Source organism: Prionailurus viverrinus, chromosome D2 (assembly GCF_022837055.1).
Source record: "Prionailurus viverrinus isolate Anna chromosome D2, UM_Priviv_1.0, whole genome shotgun sequence".
Classification (NCBI taxonomy): Eukaryota; Metazoa; Chordata; class Mammalia; order Carnivora; family Felidae; genus Prionailurus; species Prionailurus viverrinus.
Window position 1 is genome coordinate 30827079 of NC_062571.1, and position 27172 is coordinate 30854250.

General features: G+C 40.1%; 1 protein-coding gene across 2 annotated transcripts; it reads left to right on the forward strand.

Annotated features, from left to right (window-relative positions):
• The first annotated feature begins 511 nt into the window (after positions 1–511).
• SUPV3L1 (Suv3 like RNA helicase) lies at positions 512–27172 on the forward strand. 2 transcript variants are annotated; one of them, XM_047826173.1, is made up of 15 exons: positions 512–892; positions 7522–7599; positions 8426–8533; positions 9825–9939; positions 11106–11274; positions 13162–13273; positions 15824–15901; positions 17251–17342; positions 18726–18906; positions 19454–19547; positions 20477–20696; positions 21968–22048; positions 22426–22602; positions 25646–25794; positions 26431–27172. In XM_047826173.1, the coding sequence occupies exons 1-15, from the start codon at positions 616–618 to the stop codon at positions 26861–26863; spliced, it is 2364 nt and encodes a 787-aa protein (XP_047682129.1). In that variant the 5' UTR covers positions 512–615; the 3' UTR covers positions 26864–27172. The 2 variants fall into 2 exon arrangements, with proteins under 2 accessions (XP_047682129.1, XP_047682130.1); XM_047826174.1 differs by lacking the exons at positions 512–892; positions 7522–7599; positions 8426–8533; ... (1 more) ...; positions 11106–11274; positions 13162–13273 and adding an exon at positions 14216–14263.

The following is a 27172-nucleotide window of genomic DNA, read 5'->3' on the forward strand; positions in this document are numbered from 1 at the left end:
ACACAAGTGTCACACAAGGGGTTTCCCTAAGAACTTGCAGAAAAAAATTCCTTAGCAACACTCCTGAAGGCCAGATCAGGTTATGCCCTCTCACGCTATTCTAACAGAAAACCAAAGTTAATAATCCAAGAAACTTGAGAAATGCTCTTTAGTGCTCCAGTCAGCAAGTCACGCTGGTGCCCACAGCAGAAGTAACCCCCCAACCAGCCTGGTCAACACTGCGCCCTGCGGTGTCCACACTCTTCTGAACTCGCGCGCTCTTACAAGGCCGGCCTGAGTCACGTGACACAGCTCTCAGGCCCCCTCCCCTCATCTGTGACATCATCAATGGTGCCTGATTACTTTCTTTTCTTTAGAGAAAGCCGGCCCAATCAATAATGAAAAAGAGAAAGAATATAAGAACTTCATCTTTTCCGGTTTTTATTTCTAAGCGTTTCCTCTTCTTTATGAGCAATCGCACCACACTACCTTCTCCTTATTGATCGGGCGTTATCCCGGGCAGTTCCCCTGCGCGGTCTGGGTCTTTCTGGACTGTAGGCACTGGCGGGTGGCGTCATTGTCCACCGCCAAGTCCCGGGCTGCTCCCGCCGGCCTCCTTTAGGGCGTGCGGCCTCGATGTCCTTCTCCCGGTGTGCCCTGTTGTGGGCTCGGCTCCCGGCGGGGCGCCGGGCTGGCCACCGGGCAGCCGTCTGCTCTGCCCTTCGCGCCCACGTCGAACCCCTTACTGGGGCTTTGGGGCGCGTGTCTGCCGTTGCCTCCTCCTCCTCCTCCTCTGCCTCGGGAGGCTCCAAAGCCCCGAACACGTCCTTGTTCGTGCCGCTGACTGTGAAGCCCCAGGGCCCCAGCGCGGATGGCGACGTCGGGGCCGAGCTAACCCGCCCCCTGGACAAGAGTGAGTGCGGGAGCCAGCGAGGGCGGCGGGGGTGTCTGCAGGCCCACGCGTGGCCGCGAGGAAGCCGCATCCCCTTTCCCTGGAGAACCCGGGTCCCCTCAAGCGTTGTCATCGTGCCTGTCAGTGTCTGCCTACCGCGCTGGTTTGTGAGCCCCTCCATGCTTGGGGCTGCGTCTTAGTGATCCTTTTATATGTCGCCCCAGAAGTGGTCTTTTTCCTTTTACTGCTCTCTGTGAATCGTTTCAACCCTCTTCCGATGGGCCGATTCGCCTTTCTTACGTCGTTCGGTGGACGACCGCTTTTTTTGGCATCCTTTTTTGTTCCTTCGCCCCTGCCCAGAACTGATACCCCTGAGAAGGGGCAAGGGAGGTGTCAGTGAAAAGCCAGAGGAGGATCGCTTTAAGGAGTCTTTATAATTCACTGGCGCTTAACACTCCAGAAACTTACAGTGTCGCGGGGAGAAAGGATGTATGGATAACCAAACGTAATACAAGTTAGAACATGATAAGGGTGTCCTCGCCTAAGGTGGTCTGTATCCTGATCATCCAGGTGATGGTCTGTATCCTGATCATCCAGGACTCCAGAGAGAAAGGAGTCTGCTTAGCATCAGTAAGTGGCAGTGTGTTTTGTTCCCCAAACTAACTTTGGATGGGTTTGACAGGGAGGCATGCGGATGGTTTCAAAAGGATTTTCAGATTATAAGGTTGTAGTCTTTAGTTTCTGAACGATTAAGGAGGCAGGGAATTACCTCAGACCAAATGAAGCTCTGGGAGGCCGAGGGAATTGTATAGCTGCACAGGGCACTAGCTCTCCAGAAGCTGTTTTCAGGCAGTTCACTTCAACAAGCAACATTGGTCACTCCTATTGTAATTTTTGTTGTTGTTAATTTTCTTTTTAATTTTTAAAAAAATTTACATCCAAATTAGCATATAGTGCAACAATGATTTCAGGAGTAGATTCCTTACCCATTTAGCCCATCCCCCCTCCCACAACCCCTCCAGTAACCCTCAGTTTGTTCTCCATATTTATGAGTCTCTTCTGTTTTGTCCCCCTCCCTGTTTTTATATTGTTTTTGTTTCCCTTCCCTTATGTTCATCTGTTTTGTCTCTTAAAGTCCTCATATGAGTGAAGTCATATGATTTTTGTCTTTCTCTGACTAATTTCACTTAGCATAATATCCTCCAGTTCCATCCACGTAGTTGCAAACGGCAAGATTTCATTCTTTTTGATTGCCGAGTACTACTCCGTTGTGTGTATATATATGTGTGTGTGTGTGTGTGTATATATATATATATATATATATATACACACACCACATCTTCTTTATCCATTCATCCATCGATGGACATTTGGGCTCTTTCCATACTTTGGCTATTGTTGATAACGCTGCTGTAAACATGGGGATGCATGTGTCCCTTTGAAACAGCACACCTGTGTCCCTTGGACAAATGCCTAGTAGCGCAATTGCTGGGTCGTAGGGTAGTTCTATTTTTAGTTTTTTGAGGAACCTCCATACTGTTTTCCAGAGTGGTGGCACCAGCTTGCATTCCCACCAACAATGCAAAAGAGATCCTCTACTCCTATTGTAATTTAAAAATGTAGACTACAACATACTATAGGCCAAAGCTTGTTTTGGGGGGCAGAAGTACAAATACTTAAAAAATTTTTTTTAATGTTTATTTATTTTTGAGAGAGACAGCGTGTGAGTGGGGGAGGGGCAGAGAGAGAGGGAGACACAGAATCCGAAGCAGGCTCCAGGCTCTGAACTGTCAGCACAGAGCCTGACTTGGCGCTCGAACTCATGAGCCATGAGATCGTGACCTGAGCCGAAGTCCAACGCTCAACCAACTGAGCCACCCAGGCATCCCAAGAAGTATCATACTTTTACTGAAAAATGTGTTGGAACTCATGGCTATTCCTTTTTTTTTTTTTAAGTTTATTTATTTATTTTGAGAAAGGAAGAGAGAGCACGAGCAGGGGAGGAACAGAGGGAGAGAGAATCCCAAGCAGGTTCTGCGCTGTCAGTGCAGAGCCTGTAGCAGTCAGTCCCACCACTGTGAGATCATGATCTGAGCCGAAATCAAGAGTCTGGACGCTTAACCTCCTGAGCTACCCAGGTGCCCCAGTATATGCTATTCTTTAACCAGTTCTTCAAAGACAGTGTTAGGCTAGCTATTTCACTTAACATGGGATTTGGGAGGTCTTTATTTTGGGGTACTTTTAATAATGTAATAATACTGTTAAAATAATAATTTTAATGTAATTATTGGTATTAATACTATTTATTTATCTTAAGGTTGTGGTAAAAAAATACATAACAAAACTTAACCATCTTAATTTTTGGTGTACAGGTCAGCAGTGGTTAAGTATATTCGCATTGCTGTGAAACAGATCTCCAGAACTTTTTATCTTGCAAAACTGAAAACCTAAACCCATTAAACAAGTTTCCTCGTTTATTTTACGTATTTTTTTCAACATTTTATTTAAATTCTAGTTAGTTAACATGTCGTGCAATGTTGATTTCAGGAGTAGAATTCAGTGATTCATCATTTATAACACCCAATGCTCATCATAACAAGTGCCTTCCTTAATACCTATCTCCCATCTAGCCTGTCCCCCACCCACATCTCTTCATCAACCCTCAGTTCTCTAAGAGTCTCTCATAGTTTGTTTCCTTCTCTCCTTTTACCCCCATCCCACATATTCATCTGTTTTGTTTCTTAAATACCACATATTAGCAAAATCATATGGTATTTGTGTTTCTCTGACTTACTCTGTTTAACATAACACACTGCAGCTCCAGCCACATCATTGCAAATGGCAAGATTTCATTCCTTTTGATGGCTGAGTATTATTCCATTGTGTGTGTGTGTGTGTGTGTGTGTGTGTGTGTGTGTGTGTACATATGCATGCCTGCGCATATGTATACACACACACCATATCTTTATCCACTCATCAGTCAATGGACATTTGGGCTTTCCATAGCTTGGCTATTGTTGATAATGCTGCTGTAAACTTCAAGGTGCATGATTCCCTTCGAATCTGTATTTTTGTATCTTTTGGGTAAATACCTAGCAGTGCAGTTGCTGGATGGTAGGGTAGTTCTACCTTTAACTTTTTGAGGAACCTCCACACTGTTTTCCAGAGTGGCTGCACCAGTTTGCATTCCCACCAACAGTGTAAGAGGGTTCCCCTTTCTCCTCATTATCTCCAGCACCTGTTGTTTCTTGTATATAAGTTTAGCTCTTCTGACAGGTGTGAGGTGGTATCTCAACGTGGTTTTGACTTGTATTTCCCTGATGATGAATCATGTTGAGCCTCTTTTCATATTTCTGTTAGCCATCCATCTGACTGTCTTTGCAAAATTGTCTATTCATGTTTTCTGCCCATTTTTTAACTAGATTGTTTGTTTTTTGGGTGTTGAGTTTGCTAAGTTTTTTGTAGATTTTGGATTCTAACCCTTTATTTGATATGTCATTTGCAAACATCTTCTTCCGTTTTAGTTTTGTTGATCATTTCTGTCACTGTGCAGAAGCTTTTTATGTTGATGAAGTCCCAGTAGTTCATTTTTGCTTTTGCCTCTGGTGACATAGAAGAAGTTGCTGCGGTCAGGGTCAAAGAGGTTGCTGCCTGTGTTCTTTAGGATTTGGATGGTTTCCTGTCTTACATTTAGGTCTTTCATTCATTTTGAATTTATATTTGTGTATGGTGTAAGAAAGTGGAGGAACTTCCATTCCTCTGCATGTTGCTGTCCGGTTTGCTCAGCACCATTTGTTGAAGAGACTTGTCTTTTTTCCATCGGATGTTCTTTCCTGCTTTGTCAAAGATTAATTGACCATGTAGTTGTGGGTCCGTTTCTGGGTTTTCTGTTCTGTTCCCATTGATCTGAGTGTCTGTTTTTGTGTCAGTACTATACTATCTTGATGATTACAGCTTTGTAATATAGCTTGAAGTCCGGGATCGTGATGCTTCCAACTTTGCTTTGCTTTGCTTTTTCAAGATTGCTTTGGCTATTTCAGATCTTTTGTAGTTCCATACAAATTTTAGAATTGTTCATTCTGGCACTGTGAAAAATGCTGCTGGTATTTGGATAGGGATTGCATTAAAAGTGTAGGTTGCTGGGGCTCCTGGGTGGCTTAGTCGGTTAAGCGTCCGACTTCGGCTCAGGTCATGATCTCGCGGTCCGTGAGTTCAAGCCCTGTGTCGGGCTCTGTGCTGACAGCTCAGAGCCTGGAGCCTGTTTCAGATTCTGTGTCTCCCTCTTTCTCTGACCCTCCCCTGTTCATGCTCTCTTTCTCTGTCTCAAAAATAAATAAACGTTAAAAAACAAAAAATTAAAAAAAAAAGTGTAGGTTGCTTTGGGTAGTATGGACATCTGAATGATATTTGTTCTTCCAATCCATGAATGTGGAATGTTTTTCCACTTCTTCGTGTCTTCCTCAATTTCTTTCATAAGCTTTCTATAGTTTTCAGTGTACAGATCTTTTACCTCTTCGGTTAGATTTATTCCTCGTTATCTTAATGGTTTTTGGTGCAGTTATAAATGGAATGAATTCCTTGATTTCTCTTTCTGCTACTTCATTATTGTGGTAAAGAAATGCAACAGATCTCTGTATGTTGATTTTATATCCTGTGACTTTACTGAATTTGTGTATCAGTTCTAGTAATTTTTGGCGGGGTCTTTTGGGTTTTCTACATAGTCGTCTGTGAATAGTGAAAGTTTGACTTCTTCCTTACCTGTTGAGATGGCTTTTATTTTTTGTTGTTGTTGTTGTTTGTTGTCTGCTGAGGCTAATACTTCCAGTCATGTGTTAAATAACAATGGTGAGAGTGGACATTCCTGTCTTGTTCCTGACTTTAGAGGAAAAGCTTAGTTTTTGCCCATTGAGGATGTTATTAGCTGTGGGTCTTTTGTATATGGCTTTTATGATGTTGAAATATGTTCCTTCTATCCCTAGTTTGTTGAGGGTTTTTATCAAAATGGATGCTGTGTTTGTCAAATGCTTTCCCTGTATCTATTGAGAGGAGATATATATATATATATATATATATATATATATATATATATTTTTTTTTTTTTTTTAATGTTTATTTTTTTTTTTGAGATAGCGCCAGCAGGGGGAGGGACAGAGAGACAGGGACAGAAGATCCAAAGTGGACTCTGCTGACAGCAGTGAGTCTGATGCGGGGCTTGAACTCACGAACTGTGAGATCATGACCTGACCTGAGCCAAAGTGGGACACTGAACTGACTGAGCCACCCAAGCACCCCAAGGATCATATGGTTCTTATCGTTTCTTTTATTAATATGGTGTATCATATTGATTGATTTGTGAATATTGACCCATCCCTGGAGCTCAAGAATAAATCCCACTTGATTGTGGCGAATAATTCCTTTAATGGACTGTTGAATTAGATTTGCTGGCATCTTGTTGAGATTTTTTGCATTCATGTTCATCAGGGATAACGGCCTGCAATTCTCCTTTTTTGTGAGATCTTTGTCTGCTTTTAGAATCAAGGTAATGCTGGTCTCATAGAATGAGTTTGGAAGTTTTCCTTCCATTTCTATTTTTTTGGATGGCCTTTCTGTGTTTTGTGGGCAAAGACTGTATTCTCCATTTTTGCCTGCCTTTCCAGCAATATAGCATGTGTGCCTGGATCAGTAGAATGTTTATCTCTGTGGAATAATGCAGTGATATTTAACATGTACAGTGTTAATACAATTTCAGCTTGATTGATTAAAATATTTTCACTTATGACATTATTGATTTATAGTGGCCTGTTTCCTCAGCAGACATCTAATTCAGCTTCCCCTGTTAGCACAGTGATTCTCTGCTGTCACCCTTGAAATAGTTTTCTAAGCCTTGTTTGAATACTTCCAGTGACAAGGAGCTGGCACTTTTTTGAGGCAGCTTCCTTCACTCTTCTCATTGTTAGAAGTTCTTGTATAAGTTCCACTGAAATCTGCATCCCTTACTTCCCACTGGCTTTAATTATGCCATCTAGAACAAAATAAGTGTAGTCTGTTCTTTTTTTTTTAATTTTTTTTTTATGTTTATTTATTTTTGAAGCAGAGAGAGACAGCATGAACAGGGGAGGGTCAGAGAGAGAGGAAGACACAGAATCCGAAGCAGGCTCCAGGCTCTGAGCTGTCAGCACAGCTGACTGGCGCTCCAGTCTGTTCTTCTTAAAGCCATCCTCTTCCAACTAAAGATCATCCCTCACCTCTTGAGTCATTTACATAAAAACATGATGATCTGGTCCTTGCGGTACTGGTTGTCTTTCTAGATACTTTTTGGCTGCTCACTATTAGATGTTTAGAATGCTTGTAAGTAAATGAAACAATACAGTTATCTAAAAGTGGCCTGATGGAGGCTAGGGACCATGTCTAATCCTGTGGTGCGTTGCTTATTCTTCTGCAGTAAACAGGAATATTCTGTTGTTTGACTGTAATTTTTCTGGACAGCCCATTGCACTATTAAACCATAAAGAGCTCGTGGTCAACTAAAACCTTTAAGTGCTTACAGCGCTCAGTAGACCGCTGGCTTGAGTATTAGGATTTCAAGTATCTTTTGCTCTTTGGGCTTTTCTCCATCTGGAAAACCAATGTTAAGCAAATCTTTCTTTCAGATGAAGTAAAGAAGATCTTAGACAAGTTTTACAAGAGGAAAGAAATTCAGAAACTGGGTGCTGATTATGGACTCGATGGTAAGGCTACTAGCATTTCTATTAGAGATATTATTTTATTACTTCTTAGATTACATCTTTGTCAGTATTGTGCGAGACCTAGTGTGCCCTGGAAATAAGTGCATGGGTGTAGTCTGGAGGATTTCCCTGACCTTTGCTTCTGTCTTGGCAGGAGCTGGGCAAGATGCATCTGCTGTGCTGGACACACAGCAAGGGAGCTGTTGTTTAGCTTTCCTTCCTGTTGTGCTAGGATTTCACTTTTGGTCAGATGATAGTAAACCAGTTGTAGACCCCCGGCCCCACCTCAAAAAAAAAGTCACTTTGAATTTTTTTTAATGTTTATTTATTTTTGAGAGAGAGAGAAAGATTCAGAGCACAAGCAGGGGAGGAACAGAGAGAGAGGGAGACGCCGAATCTGAAGCAGGCTGTAAACACTGAGCTGTCAGCACAGAGCCCGACACGGGGCTTGAACCCAAGAACTGTGAGATCATGACCTGAGCCGAAGTCGGACACCTAACCGACTGAGCCACCCAGGTGCCCCCCACCAAAATCACTTTGATGAGTTAGGTGTGTTGCGTGTATATACACTTTATAAGTTTATTTACTTATCTTGAGAGCGTGCACATGAGCAGGAGAGGGACAGAGAGAGAGAGGGAGAGAAAGAGAGAATCCAGCAGGCTCTGTGCTGCCAACACGGAGCCCGATGTGGGGCTCGGATGGTGAGATCATGACCTGAGCTGAAATTCAGAGTCCAGCAGTTAACAGGTGCCCCTGTATATGTACACTTATAAATAAGAAATGAAATGAAGACTAAGTCTTACCTATTTTGGTTTTGTATTTCCTGCAGCTCGTCTCTTCCATCAAGCATTCATAAGCTTTAGAAATTATATCATGCAATCTCATTCCCTGGATGTGGACATTCACATTATTTTGAATGATATTTGCTTCAGTGCAGGCAAGTGTTTAGAGACTTTTCAAAATCTCTTTAAAAATGTGTTGAACATACTTTGTATTTCTTCCCATACTTCATGTTTATTTCTCTGGTCAGAGCTTATTAACATCCTGTAAATAATTCCATGCTTTCATAGGAGGCCTTTGAGGTCTTTTTGCTTTAAAATTTTTTTTTTTTAGGTTTGTTTATTTTTGGGAGAGAGAGAGAGAGAGAGAGAGAGAGACAGAGCATGAGTGGGGGAAGGGCAGAGAGAGAGGGAGACACAGAATCTGAAGCGGGCTCCAGGCTCTGAGCTGTCAGCACAGAGCCTGACACAGAGCTCGAACCCACGAACGGCAAGATCATGACCTGAGCTGAAGTCGGACACTTAACAAACTGAGCCACCCAGGCGTTCAGAGGTCATTTTGCTTTTATAGTGGGTCCCTGAACTGGTTATTAAATCAACAATATATCTTAAGCTTGAGAAAGGCAGGGGCCTTGACCTTCTGCTCCCCACTCTGTGTTGTATACAGGCCGCAGTGAAATGAACTCTCACAGAAGACAGAAGTAATACATGGTGGATTCCATTTGTTTCTGCCACTGACTTTTTTCTCCCACATATCAGGACAGAGTTCTTTTTTTTTTAAATTTTTTTTTTTTTAACGTTTATTTATTTTTGGGACAGAGAGAGACAGAGCATGAATGGGGGAGGGGCAGAGAGAGAGGGAGACACAGAATTGGAAACAGGCTCCAGGCTCTGAGCCATCAGCCCAGAGCCTGACGCGGGGCTCGAACTCACGGACCGTAAGATCGTGACCTGGCTGAAGCCGGACGCTTAACCGACTGCGCCACCCAGGCGCCCCGAGGACAGAGTTCTTGATGTAAAAGAAAAAAATACAAGAACGTTATTGTTGTGTTCCCGTTGGCAGTTTGGCTTTGGTTATGGTTTTTAAATGTAAAGTGTTTGCACGTCCATTTCTGTTCAGTAACCGTAGGTCTTCTTTCTAATGTATATATCCAGGTTGTTTATTTTTAACTTAACTTTCACCCAAGTTGATCTTTACCTATTTATATTGGAGGAGTAGAGCATGGTGGTTGACAGCCAATTTGTTGTTTCTGTAGAAAGTGTAAGTGAAATTAGGAAGAAAACATAAGACGAAGCAGGATGTCAGAAAAGGAATTCCTCGCTCCAGAGTTTTTTTTTATCCTGGGGGCAGTGTCCCCTGAAGTGGCTCACTAAGAGGAAAAGTTTCACTGAGTTTGGTTATGGATAACTTGTAGACTGTATGTGTTAATGTAGTGTTTTATTTTTCAGCTCATGTGGATGATTTATTTCCATTTTTCTTGAGACATGCGAAACAGATATTTCCTGTGTTGGAATGTAAGGATGATCTACGTAAGATCAGTGACTTAAGAATACCACCTAACTGGTTAGTTTCTTTATTTGTGGATTTGAGATTTTCAGTTTCTGATCTTGGGAGATTAGTGATCATTATATATTATTATATATGTCATTATAATATTTTTTTGTTGTATGCTGGACAAGAAATCATAAGGAGGCTAGGAGTTGTTTTCCCTAGAAAAGCAGGCAATTAATTCTGGTATCTCCCCTTGATTCTGATCAAGTTAGGTTGTAGGTTTTATTAGGACAAATCTAGAGTAGCCCTTAGTTTAGGGTGTTGGCCTTACAACTCAAGTGTGGCCTTTCCAGTGTGAGCTCTCACCATTTCCACACTGTGGCTGGAACTCCAACATCTAGCGCTTTGCCACCCCTTTGAGACTTTATGCCCAAACCCTTTGTGGTTTGGTGGGCCCTGCCCATGTTCAGCCCAGCCCTTGGTCAGGGATCCACAGGGTAGCCTCACATAGACTTCAAGGCATCCTCTCCACTGAGCCCTTTCTTCTTTTCCACAGTTTGCTTTCAAATTCCACCTGCTTTAGCATCTCTGAATTTTCTCGCTACTGCTCAGCTTGTTGGGACTGTCATACTTTGCTTGGGTTCCACCTCCTTGTGCCCTCCTGGGGTGCAGTATGGCACAGCTCAAGTGTTCCTTTGTTTCAGGACTTGTAGTCCTACACTGTCTGCTGTTTATGTCCCTAAGCAGCTGTTGCATATACTGTCCAGTTTTGTACTTGTTTATGGTGGGAGGGCAAGTCCTGTACCATTCATCATGGCCAGAAGCAGAAGACTCAATTATTATATTATATATGTTGAAATTCAGAAGGCTAGGCATATTTACTTACAGGTTCATGTGTTTAGAGCTGTGGAAATGATGTGAACATGTCTATGGAGCAGGATGGGGTTTAAACTTATTTTAAGTAACTTCTGAAGAAAAGGGACTAGTACAATAGCAAAAATATCCAAGAAATTAATTTGCATTTAGATTTTTCTGTCCTCTAGTTAGTAAATGCCAGTCTTGGAAAATAGTCATTATTTTATTGTGGATCTGAAACTTGTCATTTAATTTTAGTTTCCAAAGATGCTCTCTTGTGAATATTAACAGGATGTTTCATTGGAATAGTTTTCAGTTGATACCTTTGCCAAGATAGATTTTGAGGTTAATGGGATTAAGCTGTTTACCTTCTTATGTTTCAGGTACCCAGAAGCCAGAGCCATACAGCGGAAGATAATATTCCATTCAGGCCCCACAAACAGTGGAAAGACTTATCATGCAATCCAGAAGTACTTGTCAGCAAAATCTGGAGTGTATTGTGGCCCTTTAAAATTATTGGCACATGAGATCTTCGAAAAGAGTAATGCTGCTGTCAGTATATTACCAAGTATTTGCTTTTTTTCTTGTTAATTTTCTTGTTAATTTCTTGAAAATTGCTAATTTTCTTGTTAAGGGGGACTGGGCAGGGTGAAGGTGGGAGTTGGGAAAGGGCATATGTAGTAATTTGCCATTAATAAAAGTTGTCATAGTTCATTGTACTTTGTAAGATGTACCACTATTTTATGTACAATTGAGAAAGAAAAAGATGCTGTCAACTGACTCTGACTTGTCATCAGTTGTTAAAATATATTCTGATTTCAGAGATAGTAAAATGTGAAAAAATGTGTATTGAATGAATGAAACACAATTATCACAGACTATTTCACAAATACAGAGAAGTGCAGAGAATTACACACAAATAACCTGAACCCACTCCCCAACTTCCATCAGATTCTAACATTTTGCCATACTTGCTCTATTTAGTTTTTTAAGAAATAAAATACTGATATAGTTGAAACTCCCTCTGAAGTCCTCCTTTGCTTCCTCAGTCAACATAACTCCTATATGATATTTACTTTCCCTTTTTTTTTAGATCAGACTATGATGCTATCAAAAAAAACTAATGATAAAGACTGACACCACCTTTTCAAACCTGAAAAGGACCGAATGCCCTGTAGTCTGAGGCATCGTTTCACTAAATGGGCCACATTTTGGTTCACTGTTTTATTATGACTTTATAATGTAAGGTGAACCAGTTTGTGAATATAACTTGTATTCTCTGTTTTTTTGTTCTGAATAATTTGTGTAATTTGCATACAAAATGCCTCCTTATCCATAAATATTTAAGAAAATATTTCCTCAGAACAATGACTTTGTTTTGCATAACCACGTGGCATTTCTCTACAGCAGGGTATATAATATTGATAGAATACTATTACTTAATCTACATTCCATATTCACATTTTGCCAGTTGTCAGTAATACCACCACCACTCTCTTCCAACCCCCCAGTATTCTGTCCAGGTTGCCAGCACTGTATTTTGTTCTCCTGTCTCTAGTTTCCATTAATCTAGGACAGTTCCTAGGATCCTTCTTTCATCTTTCATAACCTTTACGTTTTGGACGACTAATGGTCATTTGTGGTAAACTGTCACTCAGTTTGGACATGTCACCTGTTTCCTTGTGATTAGTTTTAGGTCACTAGGGAGATGGGCTGTCCCAGATTGCCTAGACTTTCCCAGATTTAGCACCAAAAGCACTTTGTCCTAAGGAATGCCTTAATTTCTGGGCAAACTATTATACGATAGTATTAATGTTGCTCCTTGTCAAGGAATTATATTAGGAGATCTTTCTGTTTTTGTTTTTTTTTTTTAAATAATTCTTTTAATGTTTATTTATTTAGAGAGCACAGAGGAGGGGCAGAGAAAGAGAGGGATAGAATCCCAAGTAGGCTCTGTGCTCACAGTGCAGAGCGGGACACTGGGTTCCATCTCATGAACTGAGATTATGACTTGAGCTGAAATTAAGAGTCGGATGCTAAAAAAAAAAAAAAAAAAAAAAAAAAAAAGTTGGATGCTTACCCAACTGAGCCACCCAGGCACCCCAGGAGGTCTTTCCATTCTTAAATATTACTTATGGTATTCTTCCTGAATCCAGAAACAATTCACATTTGTTTTATTTTAATAAACTGCTACAGTGCAGAAATATACAAAGTTAAGTGAAACTGCTACACTGTCTCATGTTTTTGATACCTGAGAATTTAGCTAATTAGAGGTGTTTCCAAGTTGACATACTTTGTGTAAGACCGGCTTTCATAAAATTTTTTTAAAGGTTTGGGAATAAATTTGATGGTAATGGTGAGAATATTAAACAACCCAAACTTCTTTTTGCTATTATTTTAAAGACGGCAATAACTCCAGATATCTTTTTGTCACCTTAGGGCGTGCCGTGTGACTTGGTAACAGGTGAAGAGCGTGTGACCGTGGAGCCAGACGGGAAACAGGCTGCCCATGTTGCTTGTACAGTTGAGATGTGCAGCGTTACAACTCCTTGTATGTACATGCCATTTAAGAACCTTTACGGTTTAGTAATTTTTTCTTTTAAAATATAGTTAAACATATGAAATGTGTTTTTATTGTGAAAAAAATTTTAAATTGAGACGAATAGGACAACAGATACCCAGTGCTCACCAGTGCTCACTAATAAATGTCAGACTCTGGTGATGTTTGCTTGTGAATGTTCCTCTCCCCTTTTCTCTTAAAGGAACTAAAATGTTAACAAGTATAGTTCCTTTTTTGATCCAACTGCTGTCAAGTGTTTGGTGTATATCTTTCCTGTCTTTTTTTACATCACCGATACATGTTACCTATCGATACTATGGATTGTATGATTCAAAACAGTCAGGTGATTATCATACTGTATTATTGTTCCACAACTTGCTTGGTACTCTATGCAGCATGTTTTTAGAACTAGTCTTGTTATATGTATATTATATGTTTATCTTATGTGTATAATATGTATCATAAATCTATATATCGCGTTTATTCATTTAAACTTATAACGAAAATTCCATCTTACAACTAAAATTGTTAATTCCCCTACTAAAGAATATTTAGGTTGTTTAAGGTTTTTCATTATTATATATTGCACTGCAGTGAACTTCTATTTAAGTAGTTTTGAAAATATTTTGTTTAATTTTATTTTTTAAATGTTTATTTTGAAGGGGGGAGGTGTGTGTTAGCAGGGGAGGGGCAGAGAGAGGAGAATCCCAAGCAGGCTCAGTGCTGTCAGTGCAGAGCCTGACATGGGGCTCAAACTCACAAACTGTGAGCTCAAGACCTGAGCTGAAACCAAGAGTGGCCGCTTAACTGACTGAGCCACCCATTCGCCCCTGAAGATATTTTAAATAAAAATTAACTTTTCCTTACCAGTAAGCAGTCATATCTTTGTTATAGAAAATATAAACATAAATGCAAAGAGAAGGAAAAAACCCATAACCTCCCAGTCCTACTCATCCAGAATCAACAAGTGTTAACGCTGTGGTGTGTATTTTCCAGATTTCTTCTATGTTTATGTTTGTATTGTGTATGCATATACTTATGTGTGCATTGTGAGTGTGTATATTAAATAGGAATTACACATTATGTACTCTAGTTAGCTTTTTCATTTTAATAATCAACTTTCTGAGTAGATAGTTTTTTTTACAAATGAATTTATTATAAAAGTAACACATTGTAGACATTCTGATAGCACAGGAGTTCATAAATCAAAATTCCCTCTTCTGTCTCTTCTAATCCTGTTTGTATGTACCCAATTGGAATAAGTAATTTTTAATCTGATGGTTTTTCAGTGTAAAACGTCCTCTCTGGGGCACCTGGGTGGCTCAGTCGGTTAAGCATCCGACTTCAGCTCAGGTCATGATTTCACGGTCCGTGAGTTCGAGCCCCGTGTCGGGCTCTGTGCTGACAGCTCAGAGCCTGGAGCCTGCTTTGGATTCTGTGTCTCCCTGTCTCTCTGACCCTCCCCCATTCATGCTCTGTCTCTCTCTGTCTCAAAAATAAATAAACATTAAACAAATTAAAAACACAAAACAAAACAAAAAAACAAACAAACAAAAAAACGTCCTCTCTTTTGTTTCCTAAATGTTATTATGGGTATATTAATTTTTTTTTAATGTGCTCTTCTCAACTCCTTGGTATTTGAGGAAGAAGATTAAAATAAAATTGATATGACACAAGGAGAATAAAATAATATGGTTGAAAACATTTTGGCAAGGGCATCTGTGTGGCTCAGTCGGTTAAGCGTCTGACTTTGGCTCAGGTCATGATCTCATGGTTTGTGAGTTCGAGCCCCTCATTTGGCTCTCTGCTGTCAGCACAGAGCCCACTTTGGATCCTCTGTCCCCCTCACTCTCTGCGCCTCCCCCTGCTCGCTCACTCGTTCTCTCTCTCATAAAAAACATTAAAAAAATAAAATCTTTTTGGCGTTAGAAAATAAAATGAGGCACTGATTTTTGCCTTAGTGATGAGGTTTTAAAACCCATAAGAATGAGCATAGCTAGAGCTCAGGAAATTACACTTTCTATCCCATTTTCTGCTCCTGACACCTGTCTGGGTTCATATGATAGAGAAGCTTCATTTACAGTAGGACTGTCTGCTCCTTATTCCTGGAAGCCTAGATGCTTACTTCTTTTACTACCCTGTGGATGTGTTAGTTCTTATTAAGTAGATTCCCCAGGCTCCCTCTGAGATTGCAAAAAATAGGACAAATGAACCTACTAGATGTTGTATCGCCTGGGTTAGAATTTTACGTTTTTAGATCTTAAGCTTATACAGCTTGGGCCAGTGACTTAACTTCTCTGGGCCTCAGTCTATTCTTCTATAAAACGGCTAGAATGTGATACTAACGGCATAGATTTGTTGTAAGGATTAAATGAGTTAAAATTGTAAAGCACTTAGAACAAGCCTGCCAGAAAAGAAGTGCTTCGTGAGCAAGCGATAGTGGTGATTATGGTGGTGATGAAAGCTTGAGTTTGGGTGCTATAATTTGTTTATAGTATTATTTAAGTATATTGTATTGCTCATGACGAATTTTTATTTTAGATGAAGTGGCTGTGATTGATGAAATTCAAATGATTAAAGATCCAGCCAGAGGATGGGCCTGGACCAGAGCGCTTCTAGGTTGGTGGTCTTAATGCTAACACCCGTGCTTTGTGACCTCTGCACGGAGTTGCGTTTCTCTGCTTGACCTTGCCAGATAGAGTTCTTAGGATCCTCTCTTTTTGACACAGATCAAACAAAATGTCAGCCTAGTGTGAGTTCTTAGTTCCTAAATATTATTTTAAAAATGGGAAGTCCAGTTTTCTTACTGTAAAGTTAGCATAACCGGTTAAAGTTAAAATGTTCAAATCTTGCCACCTTTACACAACCATCTTAACATTTTGGTGTTTCATGCGGTCTTTTTCCTCGTGCATATGGTGTTTTGTGAATATATTATTTTGTATCTTGTGTTTTCTTCGGTTCTCTTGTTTCATAGATTTTTTTCACACCACATATTAATATTGCACATTCTCCGTTGAAGAGCTATACTATTTTTTTCCACAGAGTTGAACATTTGTTCCTATTATTGATAGTGCTACAGTAAAAATTTCTGTGGCCATAGCTTTTTATTTATTTATTTTATTATATCTTTAGGATAGGCTCCTGGAATTAGAGTTCTTGAGGTCCATGGACATGAATGAATATTTCTACTGCTCGATATTGGAGTGAATTTTTGATCATTGTGTTATAGGGCAGGTGTTTGCAAACTTAAAAACAAATAGCTGAACTCTCTCTCAAACAAATCATATACCTTAAAGCCTGTAATTTAAAATGAGAGTGGATCTGCTCAGTGGTAAGGAGCTTGGAGTTTCTTTTACCCTCCGGTCCCCAACCTCCGAGGTACCTCAGTCATTCCATTGGAGCCTAATTTGAAAAACACAAGTATAAGATTCAGTACTAACCAGCAGAATGCCAGGTTCTGGTCCTTTGCTGGCTTTGCTCTGTAGTGGACTCAAAACCATAGCCAAAGCAGTTTAAAAGCACTGAGATTGGAGTGCCTGAGTGGCTCAGTTGGTTAGGCATCTGACTCTTGGTTTTGGCTCAAGTCATGCATGATCTTACAGTTTCATGAGTTCAAGTCCCGCATTGGGTTCTGTGCTGGCAGCATGGAGCCTGCTTGAGATCCTTTCTCTCTCTCCTTCTCTGCTCCCTTCTACTTGCACCGTCTGTGTCTCTCTCAAAATAGTAAAATAAAAATAAAATAAAATATAAATAAAATAAAAAAACACCGAGATTTATAGAGATAATCTTTGCCCGCTAGAAGGTTGTCGTGAGGTTTGAATCAAAGAGATAATTATCAAAGAGATAATATTGATGAAAACACTTGGTAAAGTTATAGAGCAATCGGTAAGGAAACTTCAAGTATTTTTGTTATATAAAGTGTGAAATATTTCGTATCTTTAAAAAACTATCGATTTTGCATTTAACAGGACTCTGTGCTGAAGAAGTCCATTTGTGTGGAGAATCTGCTGCCATTGACCTGGTTACTGAGCTCATGTACACGACGGGAGAGGAAGTGGAGGTAGATCACATGCTTTGTTCTCAAGGTGGCATAGCAAATAGCTTGGAGTACCCCAGCAGTGGCTTCAGGGGTCCCAGATAGCGGCAAAGTCAGAACTTAACTAAAAAGGAAGTGTCATTTCCTCACAGTTGGCTAGATCATACGTGTTTGAACCTCATGATCCGGAATTCCGGCGGAATGACCATCACACCCCAAGCCTTCCAAAAGTACAAGAGACTCGTAATCTTCTCTTGACAACGCCTTATGGAGTGTGAGCAGTTCTCTTTAGAATTAAATAAGTCAGGAATGTTGGAAGTTTGAGGCTTAGCAAAAGCATATGGTTTTCAGAATTTTGGATGTCAGAGATTAGGGCCTTTTTTTTTTCCAATATATGAAGTTTATTGTCAAATTGGTTTCCATACGACACCCAGTGCTCATCCCAAAAGGTGGAGATTAGGGCCTTTTGCTAGAGATAGTTTGTATCCCTTTCTCCAACTTGGAGAGTAGAAAATAACTGGTTTCCTTTCAATCCTAATTTTTTGTGGTTTTTTTTTTTTTTTACTATAGTTCTTTAATAAGATGAAGAAATACTTAAAAATTGGTTCATCAGTTTTGTGTTCAGCTTTCAGAGAGAGGGTGGGATGTAGTGGAAAAAATTCTGGGTTCTAGTCTTGGCTTTGCTGTTAACTAGCTTCGCGTTGTTAGGCAGATTGCAGAAGGCTAGAACCGAAGGAATCCTTATCAGACCTGATCTTTTATGTGGACTTTATTTTGCTTTTTCATAAAATTGAAATAATAGTTAGTAAACCTCTGAACTTACCAAGTTGCCACAAAAATCGAATGTATATGAAAGTGCTTTGAAACTCTGCGACATGGGGGTGCCTGGGTGGCTCAGTTGGTTAAGCGTCCGACTCTTGACTTCAGCTCAGGTCACGATTTGTACTCACGACCTGATTTGTGCTCACGACATGATTTGGGCTCACGGTTTGTGAGTTCGAGCTCTACGTCTCGGGCTGTGCACTGACAGCACAGAGCCTGCTTGGGATTCTCTCTCTCCCCTCCTCTCTCTGCCCCTCCCCAGCTCGTGCTCCCTCTCTCTCTCTCTCTCTCTCTCTCTCTCTCTCTCTCAAAAATAAGTAAACTTTTAAATAAAGAACATTTAAAAAAAATTTGGTATGCTGTATATAACATTTTGTTAATTTAGAAAACACCAATGAGAACTGATGGTGACATTTATAATATGAAAATAAATGTTTTTCTATATTGTAAAATACCATGTAAATGTAAAAACATTGGAACTTGTCAATTTTTAGCTGCTTTTGATTGCTCTGCCCATTTTTCACCTAATAGTGACAGGAAGTTGAGTTAGTTGTGTTATTTTACAATATCATGTCTTTATTGTAGGTTCGAAACTATAAGAGGCTTACCCCCATTTCTGTGCTGGATCATGCACTAGAATCATTAGACAACCTTCGGCCTGGGGATTGCATCGTCTGTTTTAGCAAGAATGATATTTATTCTGTGAGTCGACAGATTGAAATCCGGGGATTGGAATCAGCTGTTATATATGGCAGTCTCCCACCTGGTAATTATTGGCTTTCATCATGACAGGGACATGAAGTCTCTTATTTTTGCCATTTATGTTGAGATGTGTATAGAAAACACAGTAAAAGGTACTGAATAAGGTTGTTTGATACATTAGTAATTTGTTATGGGTCAAATAAAATAAATATATTTCTCTAGTTCATCTTGGTGGGGATAGAAGTTTTTTAATTATAGCTCTTGCTGCTCTTGTTAGACTGTATTTTAAATGTTGAGTTGATGATTTTGTTACAGAAATGTCATTAAAATATGAGCTTGGTACATCGTCTTAAAGGTGTAGTCCTGAAATCTCTTTATAAGTGTTCTCAGAAATGGGGCTAGTAGGGGATTGTGTTGCTCTATGTCAGGATATTTAAAGGAGTAGGAACGAAAGATAAGTGGCTCTTTGAGGACATAAAGCAGTAAGTTTGAAACAGTAAGAGTTTTATTCATAAGAATGGAGAATGAGAGATGAGGGTTCTAAGATCTACTTAGTGTGATGTGGTAAAAGATTGAGAGCACTGAGCGAACGTAAACTGTTCTTGTTTTAGGGACCAAACTTGCTCAAGCAAAAAAGTTTAATGATCCTGATGATCCATGCAAAATCTTGGTTGCTACAGATGCAATTGGCATGGGACTTAATTTGTAAGTAATTTGTTTTTAATAATCATGGGTATTCTGTGGGTTTTCTAATTGGAATTAGAATGACCAAACACTTAACGTTTAGGAGAATGGGTATTATAATACAGTCGTGAGGTTTATCTTGGTGACATCTCTTGAGGGAATAAAAAGAAAATATCACATCGCACTAGGGATTTTGAATGACACTGTCTCCCACTAACCTGTTATAGTATCTTACTTTATTTTCAGTTTCTCAGCAGGTGTCTGAGTGCCCATTATGAATGTGGGGCTGGCCAGTATCTCTAGGAGTAACAGTGTTGTGTCTAAGTATTTTCTCTGAGGAGTCAAGGCAGTTACACCTTTTGGAATCCAAGAAGTATTCAAAGCTATTAATGGCAGCCAACTTCTTTATTTTAGAGAAAGAGAGGGAGCAAGAGCAGGGAAGAGGGGCAGAGGGAGAGACAGAGAATCTTAAGCAGGCTCCATGCACAGTATGGAACCTAACCTGGGGCTTGATCCCATGACCCTGGGATCATGACCTGACCCGAAACCAACAGTCAGACGCTCAACAGACTGAGCCATCCAGGCTCCCCAATAGGAGCCAACTTTTAAAAACAGTCTGATAGCACTTTATATGGTTTACTGGTAAAAAAAAAAAAAAAAAAAAAAAGTCATTTTCTATACCTTATTGAAGTATAATTTACACACTCCACAGTTCATCCATTGTAATTGCACAGTTTAATGGTTTTTAGTAAATTTATACATTTGTTAAAAAGTACTATTTAATGGGAAGGAAAAGAATTACTGACAAACCTCTCTTATACTGTAAAGAGTGGACAAGATTGTAAGCAGGTCTAAACTAGCACTGGAGTGAACATTTCTGTAGTGACCCAAATGATGGGGAGTTTTTTATACATCAGTCTGTATTGAGATTACTTTTATTTCTATTTCAGGAGCATAAGAAGAATTATTTTTTACTCCCTTATAAAACCCACTATCAATGAAAAGGGAGAGAAGGAAATAGAACCAATTACCACCTCTCAGGCCTTACAGATTGCTGGCAGAGCTGGCCGATTCAGTTCAAAATATAAAGAAGGAGAAGTGACAACAATGAATCGAGAAGATCTCAATTTACTAAAAGAAATTTTGAACAGGCCTGTGGATCCCATAAAGGTAAGGTGTAACGTGTTCATTACTTGGCTGCGAAGGACAGTCATTCCTTCCTTCACTCACCTTCCGGACCCTTGCCTCAGACACCTGGAAACAGAAATAAGCAAAAGAAAGTTTTGTGCCATGAAAATCCTGTCAAGAAAGCCCTACTTTACTGCTTTGGAGAGCCCTAGGGACCCCTTCATTAGAGAATGGTGAGCAAATGGAAGATCCAGATTGAACGAGTTTAGTAAACCTGATTTTCCTTGAGTTCTTTCTGTACTCTAGCATTGGGTGGGGAGAGGGGCGTAGTTGCCTCAGGTGGGCACCCCGCTGTGACAGCCAGCTGAAAAATTGTGAGAAGCTTGAATGTAGAAGAAACTCTTGAGTGTGGGGCAAAAACAGTACTAAGCGATATAACTTTGAGCCGGTTCGGACGAGGTTAACTTTCGGTTAGTGTGGTTATTGAGGCAGCAGCGTATGTATTTTAGTTATAAGTTTGTTAACTCATAATTTAAGTTGCCTAGAAAATTTACTTATAAATTAACGTGGCTCATCTCGTTTTTCAGTGACCCTAGTAAAAGGGGAATATAAATGAGTCGATGCAAGGGAAAATTCCTGGAGGAAAGCTGTGGTTGAAATCCTTTCTGTAGCTTTTGTTAAGAGTTCCGTTGCTAAGGACACACCCCCATTTCCCCTGTGTGCCTCATTTCTTGTGCCCATGCTCTTTGTCCCTCCCATGACTCAGGTCTGTCTTCTTTCCTCCTTTCCTCCTTTCCTCCTTTGCTCTTTGTGTTTCCCATTCCTTTTCTCTTTCTCTTTTTGCTTATACCCGCCTTATTAATACTGGGATGCAGTTGAAGAGAGACTGGCCTCCATGTAGACATTCTCTCATGTATTTATCTATGTTTGTCTGTCAGTTTTATTGCCTTGGTTAAAGCCTTTGGGTTTTCCTTGTTCATTTTTGTTCAGTGAAGATAACAGAGACCCTGGAAAGTATTTTTGGTACTCTGTCAGATCATCAGAGGTTTGAGAAATACTAACTAAAATGCCAGCGAAAGGTTGATGAGCCAAATCAGTGGGTATAATTGGTCAGGGTCACTAAACCATCTCATCAGCTTTCTCAATTGGTGATAAATGGGAAAGTGACATTGCTTTTTTCTTTTTTACTCAAATTCTTGTCATTTAACTCATTTGGTGAGAGCTTAGCCTGAATATAGGACTTTATAAACAACTTAAGAAAAGTTGTCCTCTAAGAAGGAGAAACTTAAGAGTTGTTCTTTCTTTTACTAAAGGCAGCTGGCCTTCATCCAACTGCGGAACAGATTGAAATGTTTGCCTACCATCTCCCTGATACAACACTTTCTAATCTCATTGTAAGTAAAAACTTACTTTTAAATCTCTCCTAAAATATCTAAAATATCTTTTCTAAAAAGGTTGATATTGCAGACAGTTACTAATTAACTTCGTGGGCATCAGTGGATAGTCTATTTTTGTGATATTGTTATTTATGAGGTTTATCTTGAAAGTGAAAACCTCCTCTCAAAATCTTCTGGAACTTTTGTCTTGAGGAATTTTCTGAGTATTTCAGGTTGGGAAAGCTATAGGGGAGGTCTTTTAGCCTGTGAGGACAGTGAATTAAACAGGCCTTTCTAGAAGACTGTTAAGGATTCAGAGATTGTCTTTTGTAGGCTTGAGTACTTTATTCATGCCCACTTAGGCAGTCCAATAATGTATCTTTTTTTCCCTTCAGGATATTTTTGTAGACTTTTCACAAGTTGATGGGCAATATTTTGTCTGCAATATGGATGATTTTAAATTTTCTGCAGAGTTGATCCAGCATATTCCATTAAGTCTACGAGTGAGGTATGTTTTCTGCACAGCTCCTATCAACAAGAAGCAGCCTTTTGTCTGCTCTTCGTTGTTACAGGTAAGCCTTTATCTTTATATTTTGAGTCGTTTCAAGTCAATGCATTTCCCTAAACAGTACTTTGTCATTCAAGGTAAAACAGTTGGAGAGTACTTTTCCATAGGAGATACTATATAAGAACTTATATATAAAGTGGCTCTTTTTTTTCTTAAATGACAAATTCTTTTGAGGGAAGGGGGTCTTGCCTGATGATATACGTCTTTTTTTTTTTTTTTTGCCTGCTTTTTATTTTTATTTTTATTTTTATTTTAAGTAGGCGTCATACCCAGTGTGGGGTGTGAACTCACAACCCTGAGATTAAGAGTCACATGCTCTACTGACTGAGCTACCCAGGTGCTCGCTAATATACTTCTTTCTTAGTAGCATTGGTTAATATTTTTTGGAAGGGAAGGGGAGTAGGGGTTAGTGGTGGTCATAGTATTCGGTTTTCCTGATTATAAGGCACTGATCCAGGGATTGCTGTCTTCTGTGAGTTTGGTGCCGGGCTTTTAGCCCCTTCTTATTCATTTGCATAGGGATACAAACCTCTGCCTTCTGAGGAGCATTTATGCACCCAAAAAAGGGGGGCAGGGAAGGGCAGTGGAAGCTGAACTTCCAGCCTCCTGCCATGTCCTCTCACCTTGCGGAGCCCTTGCCTCTCCCCTGTTGCCTCTTCCTAGAGTGCCCTCCCTGTCCCACTAAACCCAAGGGCCTCCTCTTGGAATCCTCCTCTAAAAAAAAAAAAAAAGGGGCGCCTGGGTGGCTCAGTCGGTTAAGCATCCGACTTCAGCTCAGGTCATGATCTCGCGGTCCGTGAGTTCGAGCCCCGCGTCGGGCTCTGGGCTGATGGCTCAGAGCCTGGAGCCTGCTTCCGATTCTGTGTCTCCCTCTCTCTCTGCCCCTCCCCCGTTCATGCTCTGTCTCTCTCTGTCTCAAAAATAAATAAACATTAAAAAAAAAAAAAAAAAAGGAATCCTCCTCTGACTCTAGTCTTGCCCCTGTCTTCTATATAGAACTCAGCATTCTGCGTACTGGCTGTGTTCTCACCAAATCTGTTTCTAAATTTATGTTCGAAATTACTTTCAAATTGCATAAATAATACATAAATGCTTTCTCACTGCATGAAGTTAAAACATTACGGATAGGTTAAATTGGGCTACCACCCCCAATCTCAGTCTTTTGACAGAGCTACAGTTAACAGTTTGTGTCATTGCAGACCTTTTCCGTTACATTTGCTTACATATGTGTACATATGGAAATTCTAGTTTTGTGGGTGTGTTTTCCCATAAATGTTATGATGAATTATTCTGCAACTTGCCTTTTTCTTTTCCCTTTAATATGTCTTAGAGGTATTGCACACCCAGGTATTTACTTAGGAAATATGTTTCTTAGAGCTGGCATTTATGAGAGAGTTAGTTAGCATAAGGTTGACATTTCTGGAATAAAGTCTGAAATGCTATAAAGTGACCTGGGTGGGGGCACCTGGGTGGCTCAGTCAGTTAAGCGTCCAACTTTGGCTCAGGCCATGATCTCGCGGTTTGTGAATTTGAGCCCCGCGTCGGGCTCTGTGCTGACAGCTAGAGCCTGGAGCCTGCTTTGGATTGTGTGTGTCCCCCTCTCTTTGCCTTTCCCATGCTCATGTTCTGTCTCTCCCTGTCTCTTGATAATAAATAAATGTTAAAAAAAGATTAAAAAAAAAAAAGTGACCTGGATGGAGCTCGGGTCCGTGGTCCTGACTCTGTTTTACCACCCTTCAAACAGCTGTTCTAATGAAGCAGAAGCATTTTACTAAGGGGTAAGAAGTCTGGAATGGTAGAGGCCGGCAGTTGCTTATGTGTTCTGATACCGTTAGCATATGAAAGGTAGAGATTTTTCCTTTTTTTCTTGATCACCATTATGACTGAACTTTAAAAGACCTCCATCCCATTGATGGCCTCTGGTGCCCCGCAGGATAGTTGTTTGGAAATGGTGTTCCAGGGAGCTCCTTTAGGGCCAGCTGTTGGACGGAGGTATCTGAATGGATAAGTATCTCTCCCTTCCCCTTTTTGGACAGCTCCATACTTGGCTCTTTTACGTATTGGATTTTTACTAGTTTGTGGCCAGAAATATTAAAGTTTGGCTTGTCCTGCTCAGCAGGTTAGCTTGGTCACATTTCCATCCTTCATGGCTATTCTGTTTGGCATGTGTTAGCAGAATGCATGACTGAATTTAATAAAATCATAACATTATTTAACCACAATTGTTCTAAAACTGCCTCGCCTCTCTGAAGTATGGACCTTACTTAGGTTAGACATTTAGAGATAATTTTCCCTAATCAGGACATGAACGATTTGAAATCAGCTTATTCTTGAAGCTAAACTTTTGCTCTACGGGTCTCACATGGTTATATTTCTGTCTCCTATAGTATATTGTGATGCATAATAATGCCTGGCATTTGTGGGGGTTGGGGGCAGCCTGGTTTTCCGAGCACATTCTCCCAACAGTGTCCTGTGGTTCAAGAAGGAGGTATGGTGGTCTTGTGGTATTGATGAGGTCGCTGAAGCACAGAGTGATGGCTTGGCCAGAGCCACACGGCTAGTGAAGAGGTGCAGAGTCTGTTTACTAGCTTGATCGACTCATGCCCAACCTTGCACCAAGCCACCTCAGAGTTTCTTTATGATAAGGAATGATATTGACAAGATACAGCTTATATTTGCAGTTACAGGACCATTCCATAAAGGGGTAGAAATGAGAGACTTCAAAAATATCTGTCCAAAACTTGTAACATTAAATGTTCATTAAAGTTAACAGAGTTAGGCTCTGTTAGTTTTTGTATGACTTCTGATGTACATATTATTGCCCTGGCTTTGGAAAATGAACGAAAGCACCCCCCCCCCTACTTTTTTTCTTCAAGGTATCTTTATGAAGTATTAAATATTCTTAAAAGTATGGAAAAGTATAAAGAAGGAAAGAAACCAGCCTGTTGAAACACAACCGCAGTTAGTGTTTTGTTGTGCTTTCTGTTTCTGATTGCAGATATAAGTGCATTTTGATTCTTTCACCAAACTCTTTTCTTCTCTCTCAGTTTGCCAGGCAGTATAGCAGGAATGAGCCACTGACCTTCTCGTGGTTACGCCGATATATTAAATGGCCATTACTTCCACCTAAGAATATTAAAGACCTCATGGATTTAGAAGCTGTCCATGATGTCTTGGATCTTTACCTTTGGCTAAGGTATCACATTTTTCCTTTAGCTACTCTCATTTTTCTGAGTAATAGGGAAAATCAAAGGTTTTATGAATGGTCTTTTGCTCTCTCAAGTAAAGGCACATTTTTACAGGGTGCTGTCTGTTATGTTTATTGTCCATTATGGCAGTCGAGTCTTGTTTATACCCATTCTAAAAATGACTAAGGACTTCTTATGATTCTAGTTCAGATAGGTAGGTGAGGAAGTGTACTAGGTTCTTGCTACACAGATGGTGGTCCCCGGACCAAAAGCATTGGTATTACCTAGGAGCTTGTTAGAACTAGAGAATATCAGGCCCACCCCAAACTTAAACTACATTTTAACAAGATCCCCAGGTGATTCATTTGTATATTAACATTTGAAAGGTGCTGCTTTACATCAGTGATTCTCAAAGGAGGGGCCTGTCCCCCTTAAAATATGATTCACTTAAGATATGAGTGATGACCTACCCTCATAATGACAGTATTCCTCAGGTGTGTTGGGGCTGAGCAAAGGCACTGGACAGAGTCTGCAAAAACAGAGAACATTTGGGGGCCAGTGTCCAGATGTAGGTCCATCATTGAGATAAGCCTAATGATTCTGATAAGGGCTGTTGCTATATAACATAATATGTCTTTTCCTAGCTACCGGTTTATAGATATGTTTCCAGATGCCAGCCTCATTCGAGATCTCCAGAAAGAACTAGATGGCATTATCCAAGATGGTGTACACAACATCACCAAACTGATTAAAATTTCAGAGTCACATAAGCTGTTGAACTTGGAGAGCTTGTCGGCAGAGAACCGGTCCCGATTGTCAGGAACTTTAAAGAGCCAAGCTAGAAGGGTGCGCGGCACCAAAGCTGTAGGGAGTAAAGCTGCTGAGCCACCTGTCCCCAATGGAGGAGAGAAATCCCTAGCTTCCAGACTGGTGCAGCAAGGACTCCTCACTGCAGACATGCTGAAACAGCTAGAAAAGGAGTGGCTGACACAACGAACTGATGGCAAAGAGAGAACAGAGCCTGGGACTTACTCAAAAGGGACAAGAAGAAAGAAGAAGGACCCTGATTCGGATTAGTTTTATTTTATTTTTATTTTTGCCAATAAAAATCTATTTTAAAATCCTTTTTTCCTCATATGTATTTACTGCCTGCTACGGTATATGGCTATTACGGGGTTTTTGTTTGTTTGTTTGTTTTGTTTTTGTTTTGCTTTTTGCTTGGGAAAATTAGCTCTTAAAGGTAACTGCTGTTTGTGTCAACATTTAAAAATTACGGAATGTCTTAGGGATTTTATTTAAAGCTTTATATAGTGGCCATTTGTAGTATAGCACTAAGACAATGCACTATAAGGAACTGTGAATGAGAATAAAATCAGTTTGGTGAAA

Coding starts and splice junctions, on each gene's coding strand:
- SUPV3L1 (XM_047826173.1), top strand. CDS start 616: ATGTCCTTCTCCCGGTGTGCCCTGTTGTGGGCTCGGCTCCCGGCGGGG. Junction 8,534..9,824: donor TGATATTTGCTTCAGTGCAG/GCAAGTGTTTAG, acceptor TTTATTTTTCAG/CTCATGTGGATGATTTATTT. Junction 19,548..20,476: donor ATTGGCATGGGACTTAATTT/GTAAGTAATTTG, acceptor TTTCTATTTCAG/GAGCATAAGAAGAATTATTT.